At 39.9% G+C, this 24,378-nt stretch overlaps 2 protein-coding genes across 3 annotated transcripts; both read left to right on the top strand.

Annotated features, from left to right (window-relative positions):
* The first annotated feature begins 1,960 nt into the window (after positions 1-1,960).
* On the top strand, positions 1,961-5,265 carry LOC117568715 (phosphoenolpyruvate carboxykinase [GTP]). The gene is made up of 2 exons (XM_034249531.2): positions 1,961-2,285; positions 2,981-5,265. The coding sequence occupies exons 1-2, from the start codon at positions 2,254-2,256 to the stop codon at positions 4,890-4,892; spliced, it is 1,944 nt and encodes a 647-aa protein (XP_034105422.1). The 5' UTR covers positions 1,961-2,253; the 3' UTR covers positions 4,893-5,265.
* Positions 5,266-13,139: 7,874 nt separating this feature from the next.
* On the top strand, positions 13,140-21,369 carry LOC117569999 (uncharacterized). Of its 2 annotated transcripts, none has more exons than XM_034251386.2 (6): positions 13,140-13,407; positions 14,763-15,979; positions 17,313-17,714; positions 17,864-18,154; positions 18,472-18,572; positions 18,932-21,369. In XM_034251386.2, the coding sequence occupies exons 1-6, from the start codon at positions 13,214-13,216 to the stop codon at positions 19,085-19,087; spliced, it is 2,361 nt and encodes a 786-aa protein (XP_034107277.1). In that variant the 5' UTR covers positions 13,140-13,213; the 3' UTR covers positions 19,088-21,369. The 2 variants fall into 2 exon arrangements, with proteins under 2 accessions (XP_034107277.1, XP_034107281.1); XM_034251390.2 differs by having other exon boundaries at positions 13,141-13,407; positions 17,870-18,154.
* The last annotated feature ends 3,009 nt before the right edge of the window (positions 21,370-24,378 follow it).

The raw sequence follows: 24,378 nt of genomic DNA, 5'->3' as shown, positions 1-24,378 counted from the left end.
TCAGATCCGGTTCAAATTCAACTGCATGTGAAAAATTTAACTCAATTTGGAATTTTGTGCAATTCAATTTAATTGATAATTAACAACTATAGTATTCGGGGAACTATTAATAAAGTCTAGAAACTACACATAATACTGAAAATAATTAGATCCGGCTCAATGCAAGTTTTAGTTCTAAAATCAGCGCTCAGCTCTATATTTAGAAGGTATTTTCCACTAGGAAGGGGCTTGGTTGAGCACCTGATTAGGCGCATTGACAAATCGATGTAATAAATATAGAGCTATAACTCTATATTATACGAGTATATAGACACAATATGCATGTTGATTTTTCCATATTGATTCGCCAATCGATTGACGTAAATTCAGAAAAATAGAGTCAAGTCATCAGTCGCCCGTTGAAGGGGGGAATTGCGGGATATATAGTATATAGTATTGAGCCATGACGGACGAGGGCAGATCGGGGGGTGTGTGAACGGAAGCACAAGCAGGCAGACAGTAATAATGATGCTGCTGCTGCTGTTGATGATGATGATGATCAGGCTTATCAAGCTGAACTAGAAAAACAAGTCCATGGTTTAAAAATAAACACACAAAAAAATTTCAGCGAATTTTTAAGAGGCGCGTGGAGACAGGCTGATAAAAAGCGAAACCTTTAACTTAAACAGCAATGCAGTGGGAATGATGAAGAGTTCGCACAGGGAATAAGGTGGATAAACTATCCGATATAGTTCTAAAGTCTAGAGTTCAGTTGTGGGAACCTTCATTTCTCCTTCCACTGGCAAAGAACACATGATCGAAAGTCATTTGGCTATTATTGGGTACAACATGTCACATGAATAATGCCAGCCAGCAACGTGTGTTGCTCTGGCCATTCATGGCCTCCAAAGGCTTTTGGCTGATGGCCATGGCCAACATTATAGCGCCAGAAGAACATCGAGCGCTGAGAACTGCGAAGAAAGAGAGCTGGACAGATCATCAAAATTTCCGTCACCAGTTCTATGCGTATAGAAATACTTTGCAAAAAAAAGAAAGTGAGATTCTTTTTTGGCAACGTGTCAACAAATCGTATGCCATGTGATGGTGCCACATGGGCGTAGGTGGGCGCGTGTTCATGCCTAGGGAGTGGGGGAGGAGCTGTTTATCCACATATAGTAGGTTTTTTAAATAGCTTTTAAAAACAAATGCATAATTAGGGTTAAGATTACCTTAATAAAGGGTTTTTTTAAACTTTTTCCTGCACTACATTCTAAGTAAGCTTCAGCTTAGGATGAGTCAAACCTTCGAAATAGCGAGTGACTACTGTATTCGTCATTTGTTTATCAATCAGTGCGTGGGTGTGGCAATAAAGTGAGATTCGAGTTACGTGTATCTGGCGTACTATTTGAATACGGCTTTGTGTGAAAACTATTTGCCAATTGAGTGGTATTTACGCACGCCAATTGCCCGATATCGAGTATTAACATAAATAAACAAAATAATTAAATTAGCAGTCAGCGAAAAATATCAACAAGTCGCTTCAAATCTTATCAATGCGCGCGATGCTTATCAAAAAATAACAAAAAACGGCATCGAAATTGAAACGCAATGAAAACAGAAAACAAAAATAAATGCTGAAACTTGCCACAGTAGCGACAACAACAAAAACAACATCTACTATTTTACTACGCGCTTCTTTTGCTGTTGCCATGCAGCGGACAATCCCCCTTCTCGATGCCACCTCATCCATACACTTGCTCTGTGAAAAACCAAAACAATCGGCGAGCCTCCCAACGACGGGCCAATCAGCGTGCCCGAAGTTTGACCCGACGCCTCAAACGAGCGCACGCCGTCACAATTTGCCGAACGATTAGCCGAACGTTGAGCCGATCGTCGCACGAACTTGTTCTAGTCGGATCGGGCAGGCGCCAGTGCTGGCATTGCGGGAGCGTATAAAAGGCAGCTGCGGTGAACAGTTGGCATCAGTTACTCGTGGACTGAGTAAATGGAAAGATCAAGTGAAACATTTAATTTCAGTGATCTGAAAATCAAATTGATATTTGACAAAAAACTCTGGCGAAACATATGAAAGCAAAGCAACACCAATAAAAGAAAACGCAAATACAAACAAAATAAATCAAATTGTGATAATTGATAATTGTGATATTAACAAATTTTAAAATTTGCCAATAAAAAAGCAAAAATAAACACAAAAATTTGTGCGCCATATTCCAAAGTCTTATAAAGAAAATAAACTAAAACTAAACTAACAAAATGCCTGAGCTCATTGAACAAAGCAAAATTATGTAAGTACGAGTTGCAAGCTAAGAAGAAAGAAAGAAAAATAACCATACCAGACATACACTAGAGGCATAGCGAAGTCTCTAGAGAAGTCTCTCATAATATACTATGCATGTTCATGAAACGACACAAATGTATTTTTACACAAATATTTCAAAGCATTGCAACTGCATTTTTCAATGCTATTTGCGTGCTGAAAAAATGTGTATTTCCTTGAATGCTTGTTCCAAATTATTAAAGCGCAAAACATTGAATGAAATTCTTTTAATTTCAATATGAATATGATATAAACATAAATTCCCCAGAAATACACTGACTAATCATTACGATTGTTTAATTTAACTCATCTGATTCACAAAAAAATCAGAATTACTTGAATTGCTATTTTAAATTTTCTACAGCAAAAAACATACATTTTTATAAATACTTGCAATTTCTTAAGTTCCTATAGCAACAAATTGAATGAATTTTTTATATTTTAAATAGAAATGTATTTCTTAAACTTCCATGATCAATCATAATGACTTTTCAAATTAACATAGCTGATTCACTGAGTTGATTAATCAGCTGCGAAAAAATACATTTGCTAACATATTTAACAGTCTGACCCACTGACTGACTTTTCATCGGTCTCTGACCCACTTACTTTTTAAACAACTCTCGCTCATCCACCTCTCTTTTTTTCTCTGCCTCTCTTCAGCTCCGCCAATGGCTGCGGTCTTCCCCAACTGCACAAGCAGCGCCAGGACAATTGTGGCCTCTACAGCCACATCCGTGGCATCCCCACTTCCTATGGCGATGTCAACTCCTTGACAGCTGGCGTGCGCAGCTTCGTCGAAGAGGCGATTGCCCTGTGCCAGCCCGATCAGGTGCACATCTGCGATGGCAGCGAGCAGGAGAACAAGATGCTAATCAAGACTCTGCTTGAGGAAGGTACCATTGTGGCCTTGCCTAAGTACGAGAACTGCTGGTTGGCTCGCACCAATCCCGCTGATGTGGCGCGTGTCGAGTCCAAGACCTTCATCTGCACCGAGGAGCGCGAGGAGACTATTCCCACGCCCAAGGATGGTGTGAAGGGCGCTTTGGGCAACTGGATTTCACCCATCGACATGGAGGCTGCCATCCAGCAACGCTTCCCCGGCTGCATGAAGGGACGCACCATGTATGTGGTGCCCTTCAGCATGGGACCCGTTGGATCGCCCCTCTCCAAGATTGGCATCGAAGTCACCGACTCCGCCTATGTTGTGGCCTCCATGCGCATCATGACCCGCATGGGAGCCTCTGTGCTCCAGCAGCTGGCCAAGAAAGAAGAGTTCGTGCGTGCCCTGCACTCTGTGGGCACCCCCGCCAACGGCCAAGTGGAGCAGCCATCGTGGCCCTGCGATCCCGAGCGTACCATCATCCTGCACAAGCCCGCCGAGAACCTGATTGTCTCCTATGGCTCTGGCTATGGCGGCAACTCTTTGCTGGGCAAGAAATGCTTCGCTCTGCGCATTGGCAGCACCATTGCCAAGCGCGAGGGTTGGCTGGCCGAGCACATGCTCATTCTGGGCATCACCGATCCCAAGGGCGTCAAGAAGTACATCACCGCCGCCTTCCCTTCGGCCTGTGGCAAGACCAACTTGGCTATGTTGAACCCTTCGCTGGCCAACTACAAGGTGGAGTGTGTGGGCGACGACATCGCCTGGATGAAGTTCGATTCGCAAGGAGTTCTGCGTGCCATTAACCCAGAGAACGGCTTCTTCGGCGTTGCACCCGGCACCTCAACGGAGACTAACCCCATCGCCATGAACACTGTGTTCAAGAACACCATCTTCACCAATGTGGCATCCACATCGGACGGCGGTGTCTTCTGGGAGGGCATGGAGAGCAGCCTGGCTCCCAATGTACAAATCACCGATTGGCTGGGCAAGCCCTGGTCCAAGGACTCGGGCAAACCTGCCGCTCATCCCAACTCCCGCTTCTGCACCCCTGCCGCGCAATGCCCCATCATCGATGGCGCCTGGGAAGATCCAGCTGGTGTGCCCATCTCTGCCATGCTCTTCGGCGGACGTCGTCCAGCTGGTGTGCCTCTGATCTACGAGGCACGTGACTGGACTCACGGTGTCTTCATTGGAGCCGCCATGCGCAGCGAAGCCACCGCAGCAGCTGAGCACAAAGGCAAGGTGATCATGCACGATCCCTTCGCGATGCGTCCCTTCTTCGGCTACAACTTTGGCGACTATGTTGCTCATTGGTTGAGCATGGAGAAGCGCGGCCAGGTGCCCAAGATCTTCCATGTCAACTGGTTCCGCAAGAGCGATCAGGGCAAATTCATGTGGCCCGGATATGGCGAGAACTCTCGTGTGCTCGAGTGGATTCTGCGTCGTTGCAATGGAGAGTCTTGCTATCAGGATTCGGCCATTGGTCGCATTCCCGCTGATGGGGAGCTCAACTTGGCTGGCATGAAGGAGCAGACGGATCTGAAGCAGCTCTTCTCGCTGCCCAAGGACTTCTGGACTCAGGAGGTGAAAGATATCCGCAACTACTTCGAGTCCCAAGTAGGCGCCGATTTGCCCGCCAGCATTTATGCTGAGCTGGATAAGCTGAGCGAGCGCGTTGCCGAATTGTAAACGAATCGAAAAGCTTTCGAGCTGAGAATTTATTGCAAACATTTCACAACACAACACAATTCACAAACACACATCTTTACCCGCCCTGCAACACCTTATACCGATAGGCAACTATCCCATACCCATAAACAAAAACCAAAACTATAACCATTATAACCCCAAAAACTCCCAACTATATACTCTATTTACCCGAAGACTATGCTAACTACACAATTCTTCACTTAGGTCGTTTCTTTAGCTCTTAAGCGCAGACTTCCAAAACTATTTATTATATAAGCATTAGAATAAGTTTACATTTATATTAGGGCAAACAAAAACAAAATGAAAACAAAAGAAAAAAAAAACAAATAAAACCATAAGAATTTATTCTAAATATTACTGATTTTCTTTCTTTTCGAATTCACTTTCTATGAAGTTTCTTACCTTTCAGCATTACGATTTAAACAAAATAAGGTAAAAAGGTTCAGTCGAGAAAGCCTCACAACAAGTTGTTCAGCTGTCTTTATAATGTATTTATTTTTATTAAACCAATTTGTTTTAACAGGTTCTAAATTAAGTATGATTTCTTTAAAAGAACAGTCTTGGGATTATTTTCTTTCCTGGTTTTTAACCATTACTGGAGTAGCCTAAATGCTTTAATTCTGAAACGAACTGAGGGAAACCTTGAATATTGTTCAAATTACAAAAGTCTATCCGCAAATTTATAAAGTTTAAAATTCTTTAAAAAATGAATCACCTAGCTGTAGATAATACGTATTGTTATACTTTCACTCAAACTTACTTCGCCATTTTTCAAGCAGTGATCACATTTCCAAATATTCACTTAGTACATTTTAAAAAGCATGAACTCATCCAATTTTTGTTCAATCAAGTGAACTGATCAGTCAATATATTTCGACTTATTTTCAAATCGAAATAAAATGAATAGCAAGCGTAGTTTTTAAGCTAGAGGCGATTTATGCTACTAATCACTGTATGAATGATTCAAATTAGATAGAAATTATTTACTTTTGTACTCTATGGTATATTTTGATAGATATACATATTAATATATAGATATACAAATTAAAGTCTTTGGTGTATTTTCGAAGTATTTGTATACAAATTCGGTAAATTTTAATTAATACCATATTGTTTTGTTGTTATTGAAAATGGTTAGCGGATATCTAAAAGTCGAGTAAACACGACTGTAGCTTTCTTACTTGTTTTGGTCAGTTTGCTACTTTTATTGAAACACGGTAGAAACATCTAATACTCACTTAACCATATAAATTCTTAAGCGGTAATAATCGATACGGGATCGCTACCTCAGAGACTATAAAATATAGAGCTACCTTTTTGACACATATAGTACATTTAATTAGTTGCAAAAAGTGACTTCGCGAATCAAAATAACAATAACAATCTTACTGCTAAAGTGTTAATTAGATTATGGTTTACAAAGAATATTCATGCATGAACACGAAGTGATCTTAAAAATCCCAAGAAAAAATAAACATGTGAGGTAAAAAATTAAACACAAAATGTTTACTACTTAAGGGTTGCCATTTTACGAAATAAACATCTGTTCTCTAAGAGAATTTCATTATTTCAACACTCCGTCTAAACCGCATTGAATTAACACGGAGACGTTGTGTTAACAGCACATTCATAAAATATTATGTATTATTTAAAAAAATTTAAAATAAACTTGGTAGTTACTAAATGAGCAATTTAGTATGGAGTAAGTCAATTGCATCTGCCTTTCAAACACATTACTAAATTTTACGCCTCTGTTATTTAGTGGGTTTCTCACAGTTGGACTGCTCAAATGCAGTTATCTTTGGTTCCTGTGTTATTTCCATTATTCAAATTGATTTTATGATTGAAATTTAAAAAAATTTGTGTCCGCACAAAGGAGGAAGAAGTATGCACTAAAGAGAGGTAGCCGGTCATTAGCTGAATACAAATATGTACGATGTAGAAAACCAATCTGCACTTCGGTGGGCTAACAAAATGCAAATGTAACAATTTTGATTTGACTTAGATTAAAGCTTATTTAGGTTTTGAAATATGTATACTAAGAATATTATCTAAAAAAATAAATAAAAGAAGCAACAGTTGCGTGTATTGTTGGCGGTATATTGAAGACAAACAATTGAATTTGAAAAGTGCCCCAAAGAGATACATGACTTCCATGCTGGAAGTGCTTTTTTCGGTTGAGCTAGAGCTTTTGGCTGCGGTGTCGAAGTCGTCGTCGTCGTCGGCATCGACGATGGCGAGGTTCGTTCGTCACACACACAAAATGCAGCCAAGCTGGCGAGCCGAGACACAGTTCAGCTCGAGCTACGGACGCGAACTGTCGTTGATTATCGTGTGCGGCATTTTGCAGCACTTGCAACGCGCGGATTCAAGCGGAAACGGAAGTGCAGCGAGAGGCAAACGGTTAACTGTACAAACTGTTGCTTGGTGTTCTTAGTTTATAGTACCAATTGCTCTTCTTGTGCACGAAGGAGACGCAGCGAGAGTGCGGGAGTGCGAGTCGGAGTGGGACTGGGAGTGGGAGTGGGACGGAGAGAGCAAGAGTGTGTTGTAACGCAATTAAGACAATTAGAAAAGTTAATTTCGGAAATTACAAACAAGCGCAATTTGCAAAAACAACCCAGAATGGTAAACATAAAATATGATTTCCTCCTAAGTTGAGACTAAGTATAAGTCTGTGTGTATATATACGTGTGTGTGTGTGTGTGGGAGTGGAAGTGTAGTGTGTGTATGTGTGTGTTGTCTGCTGCTAAGCTGCGATTTGACATGTTGATTTATGCGCTGCTCTTTCTACGCTCAAACTTCTCACTTACGAGAGACTGCGTCTGTCTGCGTGTGAGTGTGTCTATGTATGCCTGTGCATGTGTGAGTGTCTGTGTGTGTGTGTGTGTGTCGGTTGCTGGGATTACGCGTGTCCCTGTTAGCACTTGTTGCGCGTCGTTCGCCGCACAGGACACTCGCTTAATTGCTAATCCTCGCGCCCAACTTTCTCAGCCAGACGCGTCTAATTACGCCCAACCTGGGCCACAATTGTGCTCCATCGTGACACCCACACCCACACACACTCTGTGGACTGCAGAGATTGCCCCCAGCACCCACAAATGACGCATTTAAAACTAAATTGTTGGGCCCGCTTCTCAGTTCGCCTCAGCTAGTCACTTAATATGCCATCAACATGAGATTTGCACAAATGGCGCACGCCAAGAATTATGTGTTGCAATAAAATCGATGGGCTGCGCGGGGTCAGGGATCGGGGGGTCAGTGGTTGGTGCCAAGTGGCTGCCCAGAATCTAATAACTAAGTTGCGAACGTGACTTTTAGCCTAGAATTCTAATTCGCCATTGCCATTTCTGTTTTCGTTCTTGTTGTCGTTGTCGTTGACCAGCAAGAGAACTCAGCCCCCATTTTGCCCCACTAAGTAGGCTACACTTTCTTGACGTCCCTTGTATATTGTTTGATCCTAAGTGTTTTATGGACTTTTCTTGTTTATGCTGCACACACACACACACACACATACAGACAGCAACATCAACATCAACACACACTCAGCAACAGCAGCAGCAGCAGCAGCAACATATTCATTTTTCACCACAAACGCTAATTCTGGGAGCCAAGTGCTGGCCGGTCAGAACTCAGCCGATATCCAAAGAGTAAGCACTAAGCACTAAGAGGTGCGGTGGTTGCTCAGAAAATATTTATGTTTACTTATGTATACAGACACGTAGAGACGTATACGTTATGTGGGCGTTAAATATGTGCTTAACGGGTGCGGGCATGTAATTAAGCAAAGTTTACTTAAAAGGGTTGAGCCACTCACTCCCTCTCTCTGCCTTGGACAAGACGAAACAAGTCGTTCACTGGTTAGAGGTTTACCCATAAGCTAATAGCTCTTGGCACTGCACTCGGGTTCATTACGCTTGCTGATGATAATGGTGATGACGTTGCTATTAGAGAGCTCTCACAAGGCAAGGCTAGGAGTAGCAGACAGTTTTGGCCACAGGTCAGAGACATTTGAACTTTTCGATGACTATTCCAAACAGCGTATATTTTTCCAAGTAACTCTCACAAATTACTCAGTCGCCAATCCTTTGCCTTCGTTATGCTCTTTACATCCCTCTGCTATGTTTTTATACCCGCTACCCATAGGGTATCACAACTTTGTGCCTCCAGGAATTGTATTTGATATATGTATATACACATGATATATGTAAAATTGTGATACATACAATAACAACTGTAGTCTTTATAATTACTGCAAATTTGGTTGCGATCAGATGAAAATTGAAGAAGATATTTAAGAAATACTTTTTTGGCGAGAAACTCCTACTTCGTGTCTTAGTTGCTTTGGCTAACAATCTGGTATATTTTTGCACTTTATGGTATATTTTGAATGGTGATATATTAAAATACCAAAAACCTAGCCTTTGGTATATTTATTTTTATATTTCATTATTAATTTATTTTTATATATTTTAAGAATAATACCGCAATATTTTGCTGTTAATCAAAATGAGTGGCGGCTATCTCACAGTTGAGCACACTAGACTAAAGCTTTCTTACTTGTTTATTCACAAATCCCCTCAAAATCAAATCAGTTTTCGGCCTCAGGTTATCTTTCCGCAAATGTTATGCATAACTTTGAAATACAATAAAAACAAATGCATAAGTTATTCATTTTTCATTATTGAATTCCATCACCTGTGTGAAGTTGCTCAGGAGAATAGAAAAAGAGAAATATATTGAGTCTGCTGCCTTATCAAATATGTAGCAATTATATTGACCCTGAAGTTAGCTTTGTTCCTGCTACCTGCTTAAGTGTGAGTCGCATACGTTTATGTAAAATTCTTACAAATTCCATGTGTTGAAACACAATAGCATAAGCTCACTGCGTTCCTATGGCGTAGGCTCTGATATCCCTGTCATGCATAGACAATTCTTGTAATGCCAACACACAAACTGATTCGTTTGCGACGACAGACAGAGATAAATAGACAAAGATGCCATGAGATAAGAGTGAAAGGGCGAATAAGATTGGAGCTGACATTTTTGTGTCCCTGTTGCTTTTGCTTTTGCTGTTCTCGGTGTCCACAGATTTTTCGCATAACCAAAACTGTTGTCCAATGTTATCAGCACTGGAAAGTTACACGGAATTGTGAACTGTTTTTTCTATTCAACATTTGTATGATTATTCTATCCATGCTTCCAATCCAGCTTACTCCCCCACACACAATCGCCCACTGTCCATGTGTCTCGCCATCTGTCTGTCTGTCCGTCTGCCTGTCTGTCCATCTGAATGATTGGTTGTGGTGGCAACAGGCCAGGTTACGTGATTCCCAGGCACACTGAAGCGTAGTTAAATTAATTGAGTGCAATGCTCGACTATAATATACTCTGTAATTAAGTCTGGAGAGTTATTAAAGCTAATATAAATATAGTAAAGTAATTGGATAAGCTTTTAGGGAATTCCTAAGTAATGATACTTTGATTTGTATAAATTAACTCTCAGCTACAATATAAATTAAGAAAATTCATAATATTTGAGAACTTGCTCTGCAATGTCAAGTTAAATTTCATTTAAATTTAATACTTTGCTTTACTTATTGATTTTGTGATACAAGCACGTTTTTCAGCTAAAGGTAAATGTCATAAATATTCTTGGAAATAAGTAAAGCCATCAGCAAGTTTTATCTCTGCTAATTACTTCCGCACAACTGAATAGAATTTACAGTATACTTTTGAACTTTGAATGTGCCAACAGTTGCAGTTATTGTCACAGCCAAGTAAAGCCCCAAAGGGCAGCCCGTTTAGGGAGTATATAGAAGTAAGAATACAATCATATATACCCGAGTAGACGGTGAGTTTTCGCCCTCAGTTGGCTGCTTCCATATTATTTGCTTTACAATATGAGCACGTATCCACGCAGCCACGCTTTTGTATCTGCTCAGAGCGAAGGTGAGTGGGTGACTGGCTATTTGTATACGCTGCACACACAATACAATAGATAACTAAACGCGTGGGGTGATGGGGTGGGGACAGGAGAGCAAGCTATGGCAACAGTTGAGACTCGGGGAAAATGAGCTCCGCAGGAGCTGGACAATAAAAGGAAGACACTAGATTTGCTCATGTAAGTGCTGGACAATTTTATAGTAGTGTCGCTGCCGCTTTTGCTGTTGCTGTCGTTGCACGTTGCAGAAGTATAAGTATATGTTCTTTTTATAGTAGGAACAACCATAAAACTGTAGTACAAATAGTTAAAGAGCGCCTTTATGCAACAATCAAATCAGCAAGAGAAATGCCAATGAAAATCGAAATCAGTTGACAGCTCGAATTGAACTTTGTTCTGCTGTTAAAGCTCAATTGCTTAGACGTTTGAACTGCCACCAAATGATGCAAGTACTACTTGACACAGCCAGACACCTGAGTTCGCACATCACGTAAATGAAATCAACTTAACTAAATTCGTCCTATGAATGAGTTTACAGAAGCTGAGAAAATTTATATTTTATAAATTTAGCATTAACGAGACACTTCAAGAAATAAAGTTAATAAAGCTAAAATAATAAATTATTAAATTTAATTGGTGTTTAAAATTAGAGGGTGATGTGGTAATCACTAATCGAATGTTAGGTTAATCTGATTTGAATTTTTCTGGAACTTGCAATTTTACTTTTAGTTAAATATCTGAAATCTAAATTCTGTTTGGATCGATATTTAATTAATGTTTGAACTGTGTTTCAATTGAAAATTAAAATAATTATAAAGTGAGACCAACGAAGAAGAAACAGCACTTCAATTTACCATTCCAGAGGCGTAATTAGCCATACAGAAGTATTTCTCAAATATAGTTATTTTTGTCTGTATTAAAATTAGACTGTAGCTTCAAAATATCGCTTGTTATTCGATTTTTGTCAATTTAAGGCGGCAAAAACTGAAAAACTTGATCTTCAGGCAAACTTTGCATGTGCTGTCGAAAAATTATAGTTCCTTCTTTTATAGTCTTTGAGATCTAGGTGTTCAAACGGGCAGACAGAAATACGGTCAGACGGATATGGCTATATCGTCTCGCCTCTTGACTCTGATGAAGAATATATATACTTTAAAGGGTCGGAGATGCCTTCTTTTGCCTATAACATACATTTTGTGCGGGCACATAGTTATAATACCCTTCTACCCAATGGATAGCGGAAACAAAAATCTGATAGGTTCTTGGGTTTGTCCCAACAATACAAAAATATTCGATTTGCAGTATTAGTAAAGATTATTTGAACTGAATTTCGTATTCAATCACAAAAGTTTAAAGACATACATATATTGGAAGGCAGAGCATGTTACCTTGGTGTTACATGCATAAAAGGATACCAAGTTAAATTAAATGATTGATGGACTTAATCATGTGAAAGTAGAAGTAGGATAATTTGTTTGGGATTACAAATTTAGTTAACTTGATTCAACATTCAACAAGTTAGCGTCTCTAATTGTCTGTCGAACCTCACTCAGTGGCATTGTCGGCTGAACCTAGATTAGGACAAGAATCTTTAAACTGCTGACAAACTACTTTGCTGTCAATACAAGTCGTTCTCTGCGTGTGAGTTTGCGTGTGTCTGGCAGTTCGGTAAGCCAGCTAAAAGACAAACATCAAGTTTTTGCTCGCACACACACAGCGGGGAATCAATGGCAGCCGAGGCAGCTTGTTGCATGCAACGTGCGACAAAAGACAACATTTGAAAGCTGCAACAAAATGCTTTAAGAGCTTAACCTCACAGTTGAGTGGACAGCCGCAAAGGGGGTGGGGAGGAGGAGTTAAGGTGGGGGTTTCAACCACAGCCACTTGTGCTGTCAACTTTGAGGGAGCCACAACGCAAAATTTCATAAGCAATTTGCTGACACACGCTCACATACAAAAACACACACATCGAGACACACGCACAACAAATTTGCTAAGCCCGTGAGCCATTTAGGCGGAATTGTGGTGGCCACAAGGAGGGTGAGGGGGCAGGGGATGAGAAGGGAATGATGGCTTGGTCGAGGCCGCGGCCGTGGTCTTTATGTGTTTTGCGTTTTGCGTTTTATTGTAGTTTTCATTATTTTATTAAATAAAGATAAAACCATAAATTATGTTTGCTCGCTGCGGACTTTTAGGCAAATGTGTTTATGTGTGAGTGTGTGTGTGTTTGGGTGCATGTGTGTGTTTGTGTTGAGTAATGGCCCGTAATATTTACACATGAGTTGCGACCAACTTTCAGCAGCATCAGCAACAGCAGCACCGAGAGGACTAAACGCCAGTCGAGCAATTGGATAAAATGGCTCAACAGCAGCACAGCTGGGATGGCGGCGAGTCATCAGCTGGTGGCGCAGGCGGAGGAGGTGGCTATGGTGGGCATGGTCATGGGCATCAACAATCCCATGGGCATGCACATGGTGGCGGACACAAGACGCCAGCACGTGCGGCGAGCAATCCTTTGCCCTACAAAGGCGCCACGCCCAAGTCGCCCAGGTGAGTAAACACAAATAAAATTCCAAATACGAGATTGAGTTGGTCTTCCACACACAGAAAAAAAATAATAAAAAATTGTAAAATAAACATGTTGAATTAAGCTTAAAGAAGTCTCAATATCAGTATAATCCAAGATTGACTTAATTTAAGTTCGCAAATATTTGATTGTTTTAATCCCGAAATGCTTTACCCATAGGGTAAAAAGGTATTATGCTTGGTGGTAGGTACTTTGTACCTCTAGGAAATGTATATACAAGGCAGAATGAGGCATCTCCGACCCTATAAAGTATTATATAAGTATATATTCTTGAACAGCGTCAACAAATGAGACTTTATTGATATGTCTGTCTGTCCGTCCGTCCGTATGTACACACTGTACCAATATATCTAAAATAGCCTATGGTAAATTTTTATACCCGCTACCCATAGGGTAGAAGGGTAACTTTGTGCCGGCAGGAAATGTATGTAACAGGTAGAAGGAGGCATCTCCGACCCTATAAAGTATATATATTCTTGATCAGCATCAACAGCCGAGACGATCTAGCCATGTCCGTCTGTCCGTCTGTGTGTCTGTCCGTCTGTCCGTATGAAACACTGGATCTCAGAGACTATAAGAGATAGAGCTATAATTTTTTTTCGACAGCATTTGTTATGTTTGCACGCAGATCAAGTTTGTTTCAAGTTTTTGAAATCAATAAAATCGAATAACAAGCGTAATTTTCAAGCTACAGCTGCGAATGGGTGTATACAATAATAACTATAGTATTTATGATTCCTGAAAATTTGATTGCGATCAGATACAAATTTTAGAAGTTATTAAAGATATACTTAGGTATGGGCAAAAACGCCTACTTACTAGGGGTCTTAATTTCTTTATCCGACAATCTGGTATATTGTGCCGTCTATGGTATATTTTGGTCGTGGTACTATATCGATATAACAAATATACCGTTTGGTATATTTTTAGTATTTTTGGTATATTTTGAAAAAATACCGCGATATTTTGCTTTTATTCAAAATGGGTAGCGGGTATCTCACAGTCGAACACACTCGAAAGTAACTTTCTTACTTGTTTTTGTATAATGCTATATACGAAATCCAAATTAAATCGATCACCATTTGATCTCAGGACCTTAAGCAACTTTAAGAATGAATCGGGACAGCTCTACTAACAGAGATAAAATGGAAAAAAATGATGAGTAGATTAGGGAAGGAAGTTTCCAGACTAAATTTTAGGAATTCCTGGTCTTTTTAATCGTCAAACAGGATTCATTTAACAAATTTAAACAGAATTCAGGCTTAAGTAAAAACGAAATTGCTTTGCATTTTCAAATACTGTTTTTCTCTCTGTGCAGGAGCTATCATCCAGCGCCGCCCTCGGTTTATGCCACGTCCACACAGTCCGCCTATGGCTATGGCAGCTATGAGCCTCCGCGCAGTCCCAAGATTACCACGACCTTTGCCAACGACAGCTGCGATGAGGTGAGCAGCTCAACACCATCGTCCTACTACCAAACGCCCACATCGGGCTCGGCCTCGGGATCCATGGACGACTCCTCGTCACTGATGAGCGGACATGGCGTGCGCAGTCCCAAATCGCCGTGTAAATTTGTCTTTGATGCCGTCAGTCCGGGTCCCGGCATGGATCAGGCAGCGCTGGGCCGCAAGTTTGAGTACTACGAACCCATCTCGCCGGATGATGGCTCACTGTACTACGAGCCACCGAGTTCGCCTCGTCGCCAGGGCTCCAAGAAGCTGATGCGTTCAAAGCAGCCTCTAGAAACGTTGCCACAGTTGACCACAACAGGTGTGGGAGGGCAACGCGGGGGGAGTGGCAAGCGACGTCGCGACGAGTGGGAGCTACCGGTGATAACCAAGATTGAGGCACGTTGCCTCAATGCTGCCGCAGCAGCTACATCCACAGCAACAACTGGAGCAACAGCAGCATCTTCTGCGGGTGGCTACAGCAGTGGAGGAGGAGCTGGAAGTGCCTCCACTGGCAGCTACTATGGGCTAAAACGCGACTCGTGTATTACGGAGTGCACTCAGCTTTCAATGGAATCGGGTGAGATGACACAGCACACGAATAGCACGCTGGTGACTACGACAACCACCAGCTTCAGCTACACGGACACCGATGCTGGCCATGTCACCATGTCGGATGAACCGCATTCGCATCGTCAGCGACGACATGCCATCAACATTACCTCCAATCCTGGCTACCAAGTGCTCCACAGCTCACACTCCACCTTGGATCGCACCTGCTCGGACAGTGTTGTCTCGCTGCGCTATCGAAAGTCCACCAGCGATCTCACCAAGGACTCGGAGCACGAGCTCAGCGGCTGCAAGCCAGCCAAACCCAAGCGTGATCCGGTCGAGTACAAGCCTCGACGTCGAGGCAGTTCCAAGGGTGGACTTGCCTATCTGGCCAGTCGTCGCAGCTCACGCGAGTCCATGAAGAGCGCCTGCTCCAACACATCCATCTTCTCCAACGATGACATCGGTCCGCTAGCCTTCCAGAGCTCCAATCGCGGGCGACAGCGACGCACCTCCAATTTTCTCGAGTTGCCAGGTAAGTAAATATCTTCTCTTCGATGTGATCATCTTTGAGACTTTCGGAAATATACAATAGGTAGATTTTGGAAGTAGACTCTTTAAAAACTTTAAGAAATTGCTGTTTATTAACTACATTATAATTCGTATAATTCGGTCCGCTAAAAATGTTGAAGAACTGCAAAGATTGAGCATAGTTTCATATTTTTATCAATCTATTATTCCTTTATACAATATATTTCAAAATATATGTAAGTGTACAATAATCAACTCATATTTTAATGAAACTAATCTTTGGGTCATCGAAAATCACCAATCTTAATCATAAAAAAATATTAAAATATGGTTGAATGAGCATAAATCTAGATTCCGTAAAGATAATTGAATGTGTATCACATATCAATATGTTTTCTTATTTATTGTCTCATAGCACTACCAGTTAGAGGTTATAAATTATGAAGCTAGTAACCAAGATTCGCCTTTATTATTATTACTATGATATTGGTTTATGTGTAACTTGTTTACTTCTAATTAAATTGCTTCTTATTAATATTTTCCTTTTTTATTTCTTCTTCATAAATATTGAATTATAGTATTTATAATATTTTAATCGTTTAAAGATCAATATAGCTTAAACTATTGGCAATGCATTTCATTATTTAGTGATAATTATAAATTGATCTAAATTGAAGTTTCTTTTATTAATATACAATTATCATATTTATAAAAATATATATAGGTTTTAGTTTAAGACGAACAATCTAAAACTTATGTAAGAAAACTGAAAAATTACGGCCAATAAAATATGGAAGAAATAGCCAAAAGTTAATTTGAACTGATAAATTAAATATATCAATAATGACAAATAATAAATACATATGAATTAGTTATTAACTAAGTAAGTCAGTAATCATGTTTTTAATTAGCATTAGCAAATATATATTTATTTTATTTTTGGGTTAAGTTCTGTTTAAATTAGGATACTGCAGCTTAACCTAATTATATACTAATAATTGTCAGTATGTTACTGACTATTATAACATAACATAGTGGGAGATCAGGGCTAGATTTATATCGTATTAAAAAAAAACTTTTACATATTTACATCACACACTCAACATAGAGACAGATTAGAATATAAACCAAGAATCATGCAAAAGCAAAGTTTGTCCTATATTTTATTCGAATGACACTAAATTCTAACTCGAGTTATTAATTGATAGGCATTATTGAATTGAATCAGCTTTAAAGTTTTAGAACTTAATTTTAAAGAGTTAAATAAAAGTGATGAAGTGTACATATACATTCAAGTAGATGTTAATCATTCAAAAATTTGTGTAATTTCTCAATAGTTCCCGATCACATTCGTCCGCGCGTCTGCTCGTTGCCAGAACGTCCATATAATCCACGGGCCAGCGATGATCTGTATCGACTGCGCCACTTTTCGATAAGCAAGGGCAACGTGGTCAACTGTGGTGACTCGATCATCTCGCGCAGATCGCGCAGCAACACCAGCGTGAACTCAACCAACAGTCGGGCCAGCGAGAGGTCGCCCTTTGAGGGCAGCTGTTGTGGCGCCGGCTATGCCAATGTGGACTCTCTGCCGGCCTCGCCCGATGAATCGGAGAATTTGGAGCCACCTCCGCCGGCACGATATCGGGTCGTCATGCTGGGCGATGCTGGTGTGGGAAAGACGGCGTTGGTGAATCAGTTTATGACATCGGAGTACATGCACACCTACGATGCGAGTCTAGGTAAGTTGACTGTCCGAAGGGAGGTGGAGTCGGATAGCAGTCGGACAGTGAGTAGTTTGTGCTACCCCAAGTTTTTTGATGTGGAACCTATGCCAATCCCATTGCCGCTGGTTTCCGCTTATGTCTATAGAGTTTAATTCTGATCTGAGTTTTAGACGATGAGTTCGGCGAGAAGACGGTGAGCGTTCTGCTGGACGACGAGGAGTCCGACATGGTATTCATCGATCATCCCAGCGTAGAGATGAGTGTGGAGAACTCGCTTTCGACGTACGAGCCGCACGGTTGCGTTGTTGTCTTCTCCGTTGTCGACAAGGGCTCATTTCGCATTGCCGAGGAGATTATAAATTATTTGTGGCAGGAGAATTATACCAAGGACAAGGCAGTCATATTGGTTGGCAACAAAGCGGATTTGGCTCGGGCTCGGCTTATCACATCGCAAGGTAGGCAATCAAGATGGCTTTTCAGTTAGTGATGAGCTCGTGTCGCCGAGTGACACGACTCCGTTTGAGTCGTGCTCACGTGCTCATTAGCCGTTTTCTTGCAACAAGAGATGTGCGAGTGTCACTCCGTGACACGACGTTGCTCTAGTCTCGTGCTCACGCGCTCATCTCTAGCTGCAAAAGAAAAGCCTATGAAATCCAGGACTTAATTATGATGGCTTGATTTCATTGCCATCCCCATTTCCCATTTCCCACTCGCATTTCCAATCTCATTTCATATTTCACTCTTCATTTCTGCTCTCCTTCCATCCACACAGAAGGCAAAACGTTGGCCGCCTCACGCGATGCCAAATTTATTGAGACGTCCAGCGGCATACAGCACAATGTCGATGAACTGCTCGTCGGCATATTGAAGCAGGTAAGCAAGGCTCTTAGAGTAGTAGGTTACGCTTCAGTTACTTCCCCCCACCCACCAGAACACATTGTGGCTTTGCGGTTATTTAGGTTTAGGTGCGAAATACACGCAACTCACTGATGCATGCGAAAATTGTGCAGGAAATAACTTAAATGGATTTGCGGTTACTCGTTGGCTGTCGGTCGCTGTGTATGTGTGTGTGTGTGTCTGTGTGGTAAGCACCAGTTTGCTGGCCTTGTCAGACCCAAAAGCTCACTAATTAATGAAAATTGTGACAAAGTCCGGATATTTAATATACCTCCCATTTAATGGCGATTCAATTTCAAATGGGGGTGTTGAACAAATATTTTCGTGTTTTGCAGATGCGCCTCAAGGAGAAACGCGAAAAGAAATCTACCTCGAAGATGAAAACCTCACGCACCCACATATCCCTACATCTGGCAAAGGAAATTCTACAGAAAATTTGCCTTAGCGACATTTCCAAATCCAAAAGCTGTGAAAATCTTCACGTGCTTTAAGAGAATCGAGCAAATCAGGCAGCAAATCAGAGCTAAACCTAAAATACAAGAAAAACGAAAATGAAATAAAATTATTTTGCTAGTATTTTAAAGAGACCGCAATTTACATAAATACATAGCCCAATATTATCTACCATATAGACGTACTCGTAAATACCTAAGTTATATAGCCAATGCTCAGCTTGCTAAAACTGTTTTTGATGTTCTCTTTTTAAAGCATTTTTACGAGTATTATAAAGTCGACGAATTATTATGAACGTTGCAAATATGTTACAGCCAATTTGTGTACAACATATGTATGTCATACTATATGCAGCAAAATATATGTAAATCTATATGTATGTGGGTACAGTTGAGATGAGTGTGTGTGAGTGTACATAAAGAAAGGTTATTAAACTCTGACACAAAAAAAGAACCTAATAAAAATGTTGCTGAAATTTGCAAATAGTATTTAGCATGGACATGCCAAAAGTCTCGTTAGCTTGACTTGGGTAGGTTAATAAAAATATCAAAAGCGAAGACTTTTCTTGGTAAAAAATTAAAGCCAAAGTTCGAAAATGCAGATCTAACAAGTAAGGAATCTATAGTCGGGATACCCGCTACCCATTATTAATAAATGCAAATGCGGCGTTACAGTTTAAATATACAAAATAGTTATATACCACAACTAAAATATAGTGAAAGCCACATATGTGGATAGACAGGTGGTATTATTGTAAAAATATACCAAATGAAAATACGGGAAAAATATTACAATATACCAAAAGTTGTATGTGTACAGGCCGTCAAGCGGACATGCACTTTTCGTGCAAAACATAGCAAAGAGGATATTCAATTAATATACTGAAAAAATACTAAGACATACCAAAAGCTCTATCTCCTACCAAATTATTATACTGAAATAATACTAAGATATATCCTTTCTAGCATTTGGTATATCTTAGTATTCTTTCAGTAGAATAATTTGTTATATTCCCTTCTTCCTTCTTCTTTCTGTCACTTACATTTCCTGTCGCAGCTATAATATCCTAGCTAATTGGTAACTGGGATAAAAAGGGTAGACAGAATAGCCTGCAGTGACTGCGCCTGCAACGTTGACCGCACCTCGAACAAACAGTCAAAGAAAACAAAGCAGCAAATCAAGATATGGTAGAACAAGTCATTAGCTCGTAGACGAGTATAAATGACTAGTGTCAGGCCTCCGACTCGCGATTGTTTCTTTTGTTTATGGCGGATGTTTTGATTGGGTTTCTTAGTTAAACCCAGACGGCAATCGAACAGAGACCGAACGGGACGATAAGTCGGGGCAAGTGTCTGGCCTTGATGTTGGCACCGCACCTACTTTTAAAGGCAGACCTCGTTGATAAGCGAGACGCGTGTCTGACTGTGACTTGTGATTGGGCGTGGCACACACACAAGCACACGCATACTCACTCACATAATCACAAAAAATGCCCACATATGTATGTGCTCGTAGTTAAAAGAAATTAAGCAAAAATTAAACAAATATATTTCTATGTGTTCCATGCGATTTTTAATATGCTGTCAATTTTTTTCTAAGCGTGAACTCAAGAATAGCCCACAGAAATATTGTAGAGAACTATTTTATTAAGAATATAATGTTTATAAATGTGTTTTAAGAGTTTACACACATACAAATAACATACATATATACATATATAGTGGATATATATTATAAATGCATATTTATGAAAGAGCTCCTTTGAGTACTTCGAAACAAGCAAAACAAAAAAATCTCTTCCAAATCGTAAAGAAAACTCATATCGGAATGACTGTTAAATGTTGACTGTTGTTATTAACTAAGCTAACACAAAAATTGAATAGTTCATAAAGCCATATGGTATATATTTATTAAACTCTTTTAGAAGATAAAAACATAATTGTTTAAGATATATTTACACTATCTTCTAACAGTTTCGAACTCATACGCTTAAGCAAACATACTAGGTCAAAATCTAATAAGACATCTCTGGTTTTCTTTATACTTCGCTCTCTGCTTTCGAGAATGAACTTTATGTTGATTTTTCTCAGACAATCACACACTCAACACATACTCAAAACATGTGCATGCATGCGAAGGAAACACTTCAAAATCTGTTCGACTGTAGCTTGAAATTTAAAAATTTTAATAAAAAAAAGGGGGAGAAAGTTTTGTTCGGTTAAACTTGTAATTTGCCGCAATGCAAACATGGGAAATACTCACTAGTTGAGAGCAAAGTTGCGGCAACGCTAAACTTTTTCGCCAAAACAAAACAAAACGAAACTAAACTAATAAAATAAAATAAACTAATTTATGTAAACAGGCGTATACGCAATCTGCATCGCGCATACGCAGCGCTGCGAGTTAAAATGAATATTACTATTATTACACAAACTCGCGAAGTATCAATTCAAATCAAAATAAAAAAAGGAATCTAAGCAAACTAAATGCCCACCGAATTTATTGTGTACTCTTTAATGTTTAACAAAAGAATCATATAATATTATAATCAATTGCATTAGAATGCAATTCTTGAATCTTCCACGTGCTATCAAAGAAGCTTTAAGCTGAGGTCAGCAGAGGCAGCGAAAAGCGAAGCGAAGCGAGAGTTTAGCAAATACTGAAAGATCAATTATCAGAAATATATGTGCAAAAGAAAATGTGAATTTGAGAAGTGATTAATAGATTCTTACAGCTGACTCGACCTCGACCAAAGGCATATCTGTATATAGATAAATATATATTTTTTCACTGTACACTTATTCAACAAATGCAATTTTTGTTGTGACTCGCTTAACTCTATTCAGGAAATCGATATAACATAATAATCAAATGATTGAAATATATATTGTAATAATAACTTTGGAATATGTTTAAACCTGAAAGCTGTCAAATTGAGGAGTGCTTTTAGCTAAACCAAATAAATGCAAATGTATTAGAATTTAAGAATTTGTTGCATAACGCTTTTGTGGAATGCAAATGAAGCAGATCCATTATGAATTTAACTAAATATGCTGACATCATGCTGATGAGTCTGCTGATTATATGAACGCATAAACAGAAAAAGATGAAAACAATTTGAAGACAATTTTAATGCGAGATAGAAAGTGCAATTTTGTTGTTGTTGTACATTGTCGAAGTCTCAGTCAAAGTCTCAGTCAAAGTCTCAGTCAAAGTCTCAGTCCCAGTCTTGGCCTTGGTCATGGCCTCTATAAGCATTATAAAGGAAAAAGCCAAAAACAAAACTCTCTAAATTCTGTCTTTCATTTCTGGGCAGTGGGTGAGAATAAATATGAAGATGCTGTTGCCACATGCTGCCAACTCATGCGACTGTTGCGCACTTGCGGCTCATTAACAGACCAAGAGTGGCAGAGGGGAAGACGGAGGGAGCGGGGGCAACTCACTTTAGGCGACACAAAAACGCGTTAAGTGCCTGATGTCAATCACAGTCGGTTGGACCGCAGGGCCGGCACATTGTCAGGATTATACGCTTCAGTGCATCCCGAGAAGGAACTCGCTTCGATGTTTCTCGTATCTGCGACTGTTGTTTTCGTCGTTGTGGTTGTTTTTACTTCTGTTGCTGCCTCTCGCTCGTTGTTGCCTTGGCAAGAGAATCAATCAAGTGCAAAAGTTTCCATAATTAACTTAAAGTTGGCAATGCGCATCGTCTGATTGATGGGATCAGTCGACAGGAGGCAGACAGAAGACAGAAGGCGAAGGATAAAAAACAAAGGACGAAGACGTCCCACAATTGGTCAAAAGGACATGGCATTTATTTGAATTTTCCTGATCTCCGCCCCGTCACCTGCCAGTCTCATCATTTTAATGAGCTTATCTCATTATATTTAACGCTCCGCCGTACTTCCATCGCTTTTTAGCAGGACTCATCTTTTCGAGACGAGGCCAGGCAACACACCGAGAGGACTTATTATACAAATTGCTAGGCTATTTTCTCGCTGTTATATTTGTTGTTGTTCTTGTTGTTTTTCTGTCATCGTGCATTTCCTTTCAGCTTCGCGTTTGCTTCATCTTATTTCGCTGTCATTTACAATTAAGTTTGTTGTTTGCTTTTCACACAGCACGAGGACGCCAAAATAAAACTAATTTAAAGTTCAATAAAGAAAGTACATACACGAGTATATACATAGTATCCTATACATACAGACAGACAAAATACATCAACAATCTCTCTCTCTGAAGCTGTCCTTTAATCAACGGCCAAGTCATCATTCTCGTCGTCATGCCCATCATCATTATTATCGTTGGCAACCAAAACAAATATTGACATACTTTAAATAATTTATGAATATACGAGCCATTGCCATTGCCAATCGAGGGATTCTGGATTCAAGGTGCTCCACAACACCCCTCGCCTTCCCCCCTCACAGAACCTTCCCCACCACTGCTTCGCTTGCCACGGCATGACGGTGTCGTAATTGTAATTGAGTAAATGCGTCGAGAACAAGGGGGACGCACCCTCAGCCGTATCCTCAGTGACGACACGCAAATCGATTAAGAACTTAACAAGGATTATACCAGGATAACAAGACCCGCTTAATGTGCTGCAGCGTAAAAGGAAAGCGTACAATTAAAGCCGCACATTTAACAGGATTCAATTGTGAATCTGTTAACCTTAAGGGCTGGAAGGTCGAGAAGGCGTCTCATATGATGGCTTACTTATTATACTTAAGATAAATTAAAACAATTACACTAATGTTCGTTGTTTCGATATTTCAATTTTGTGAACAACCTTTAATTGCTGAAGTTAAGCTGAAGAATGGAAAGCTATATACTTGTATTGAACAAACTTGGACTTTCTTTCAAGAGTTAGAGGGATGGATCGATATGTAATATATTCGTAAAGGACTTACCTCTAATATTATCTCCAAATTTAGTGACTTCAGCTTGTTTTATATGCAGAAAACTTTTTTTCGATTTTATGAAGTTTAAGATTCCGTTTGTACCTGTCACATCTTTAATAAAATACATTCTGCTTTTTAAACCCACACGTATTCATTCATACGTTGGAAGGCTATTATAACTGGTGCCTGCAGAAAATGTTTGTAACAAGCAGAGGAAGTCATCTTCTACCTTATAAAGTAATTTTGAAGACTGAGGCGATTTTTGGTACGTACAATAATAAGCATAGTTTACGGTTCCTGAAAATTTTGATTCCGATCAGATAAATATTGTAGAATTTGATTAAGAAATACTTTTGTACGGTCAAAAACGGCTAATTATGTTACTACGGGTCTTAGTTGCTTTGGCTGACAATCTGGTATATTTTGTA

Source organism: Drosophila albomicans, chromosome 3 (genome assembly GCF_009650485.2).
Source record: "Drosophila albomicans strain 15112-1751.03 chromosome 3, ASM965048v2, whole genome shotgun sequence".
Classification (NCBI taxonomy): domain Eukaryota; kingdom Metazoa; phylum Arthropoda; class Insecta; order Diptera; family Drosophilidae; genus Drosophila; species Drosophila albomicans.
This window is presented reverse-complemented; position numbering and strand designations above follow the sequence as displayed.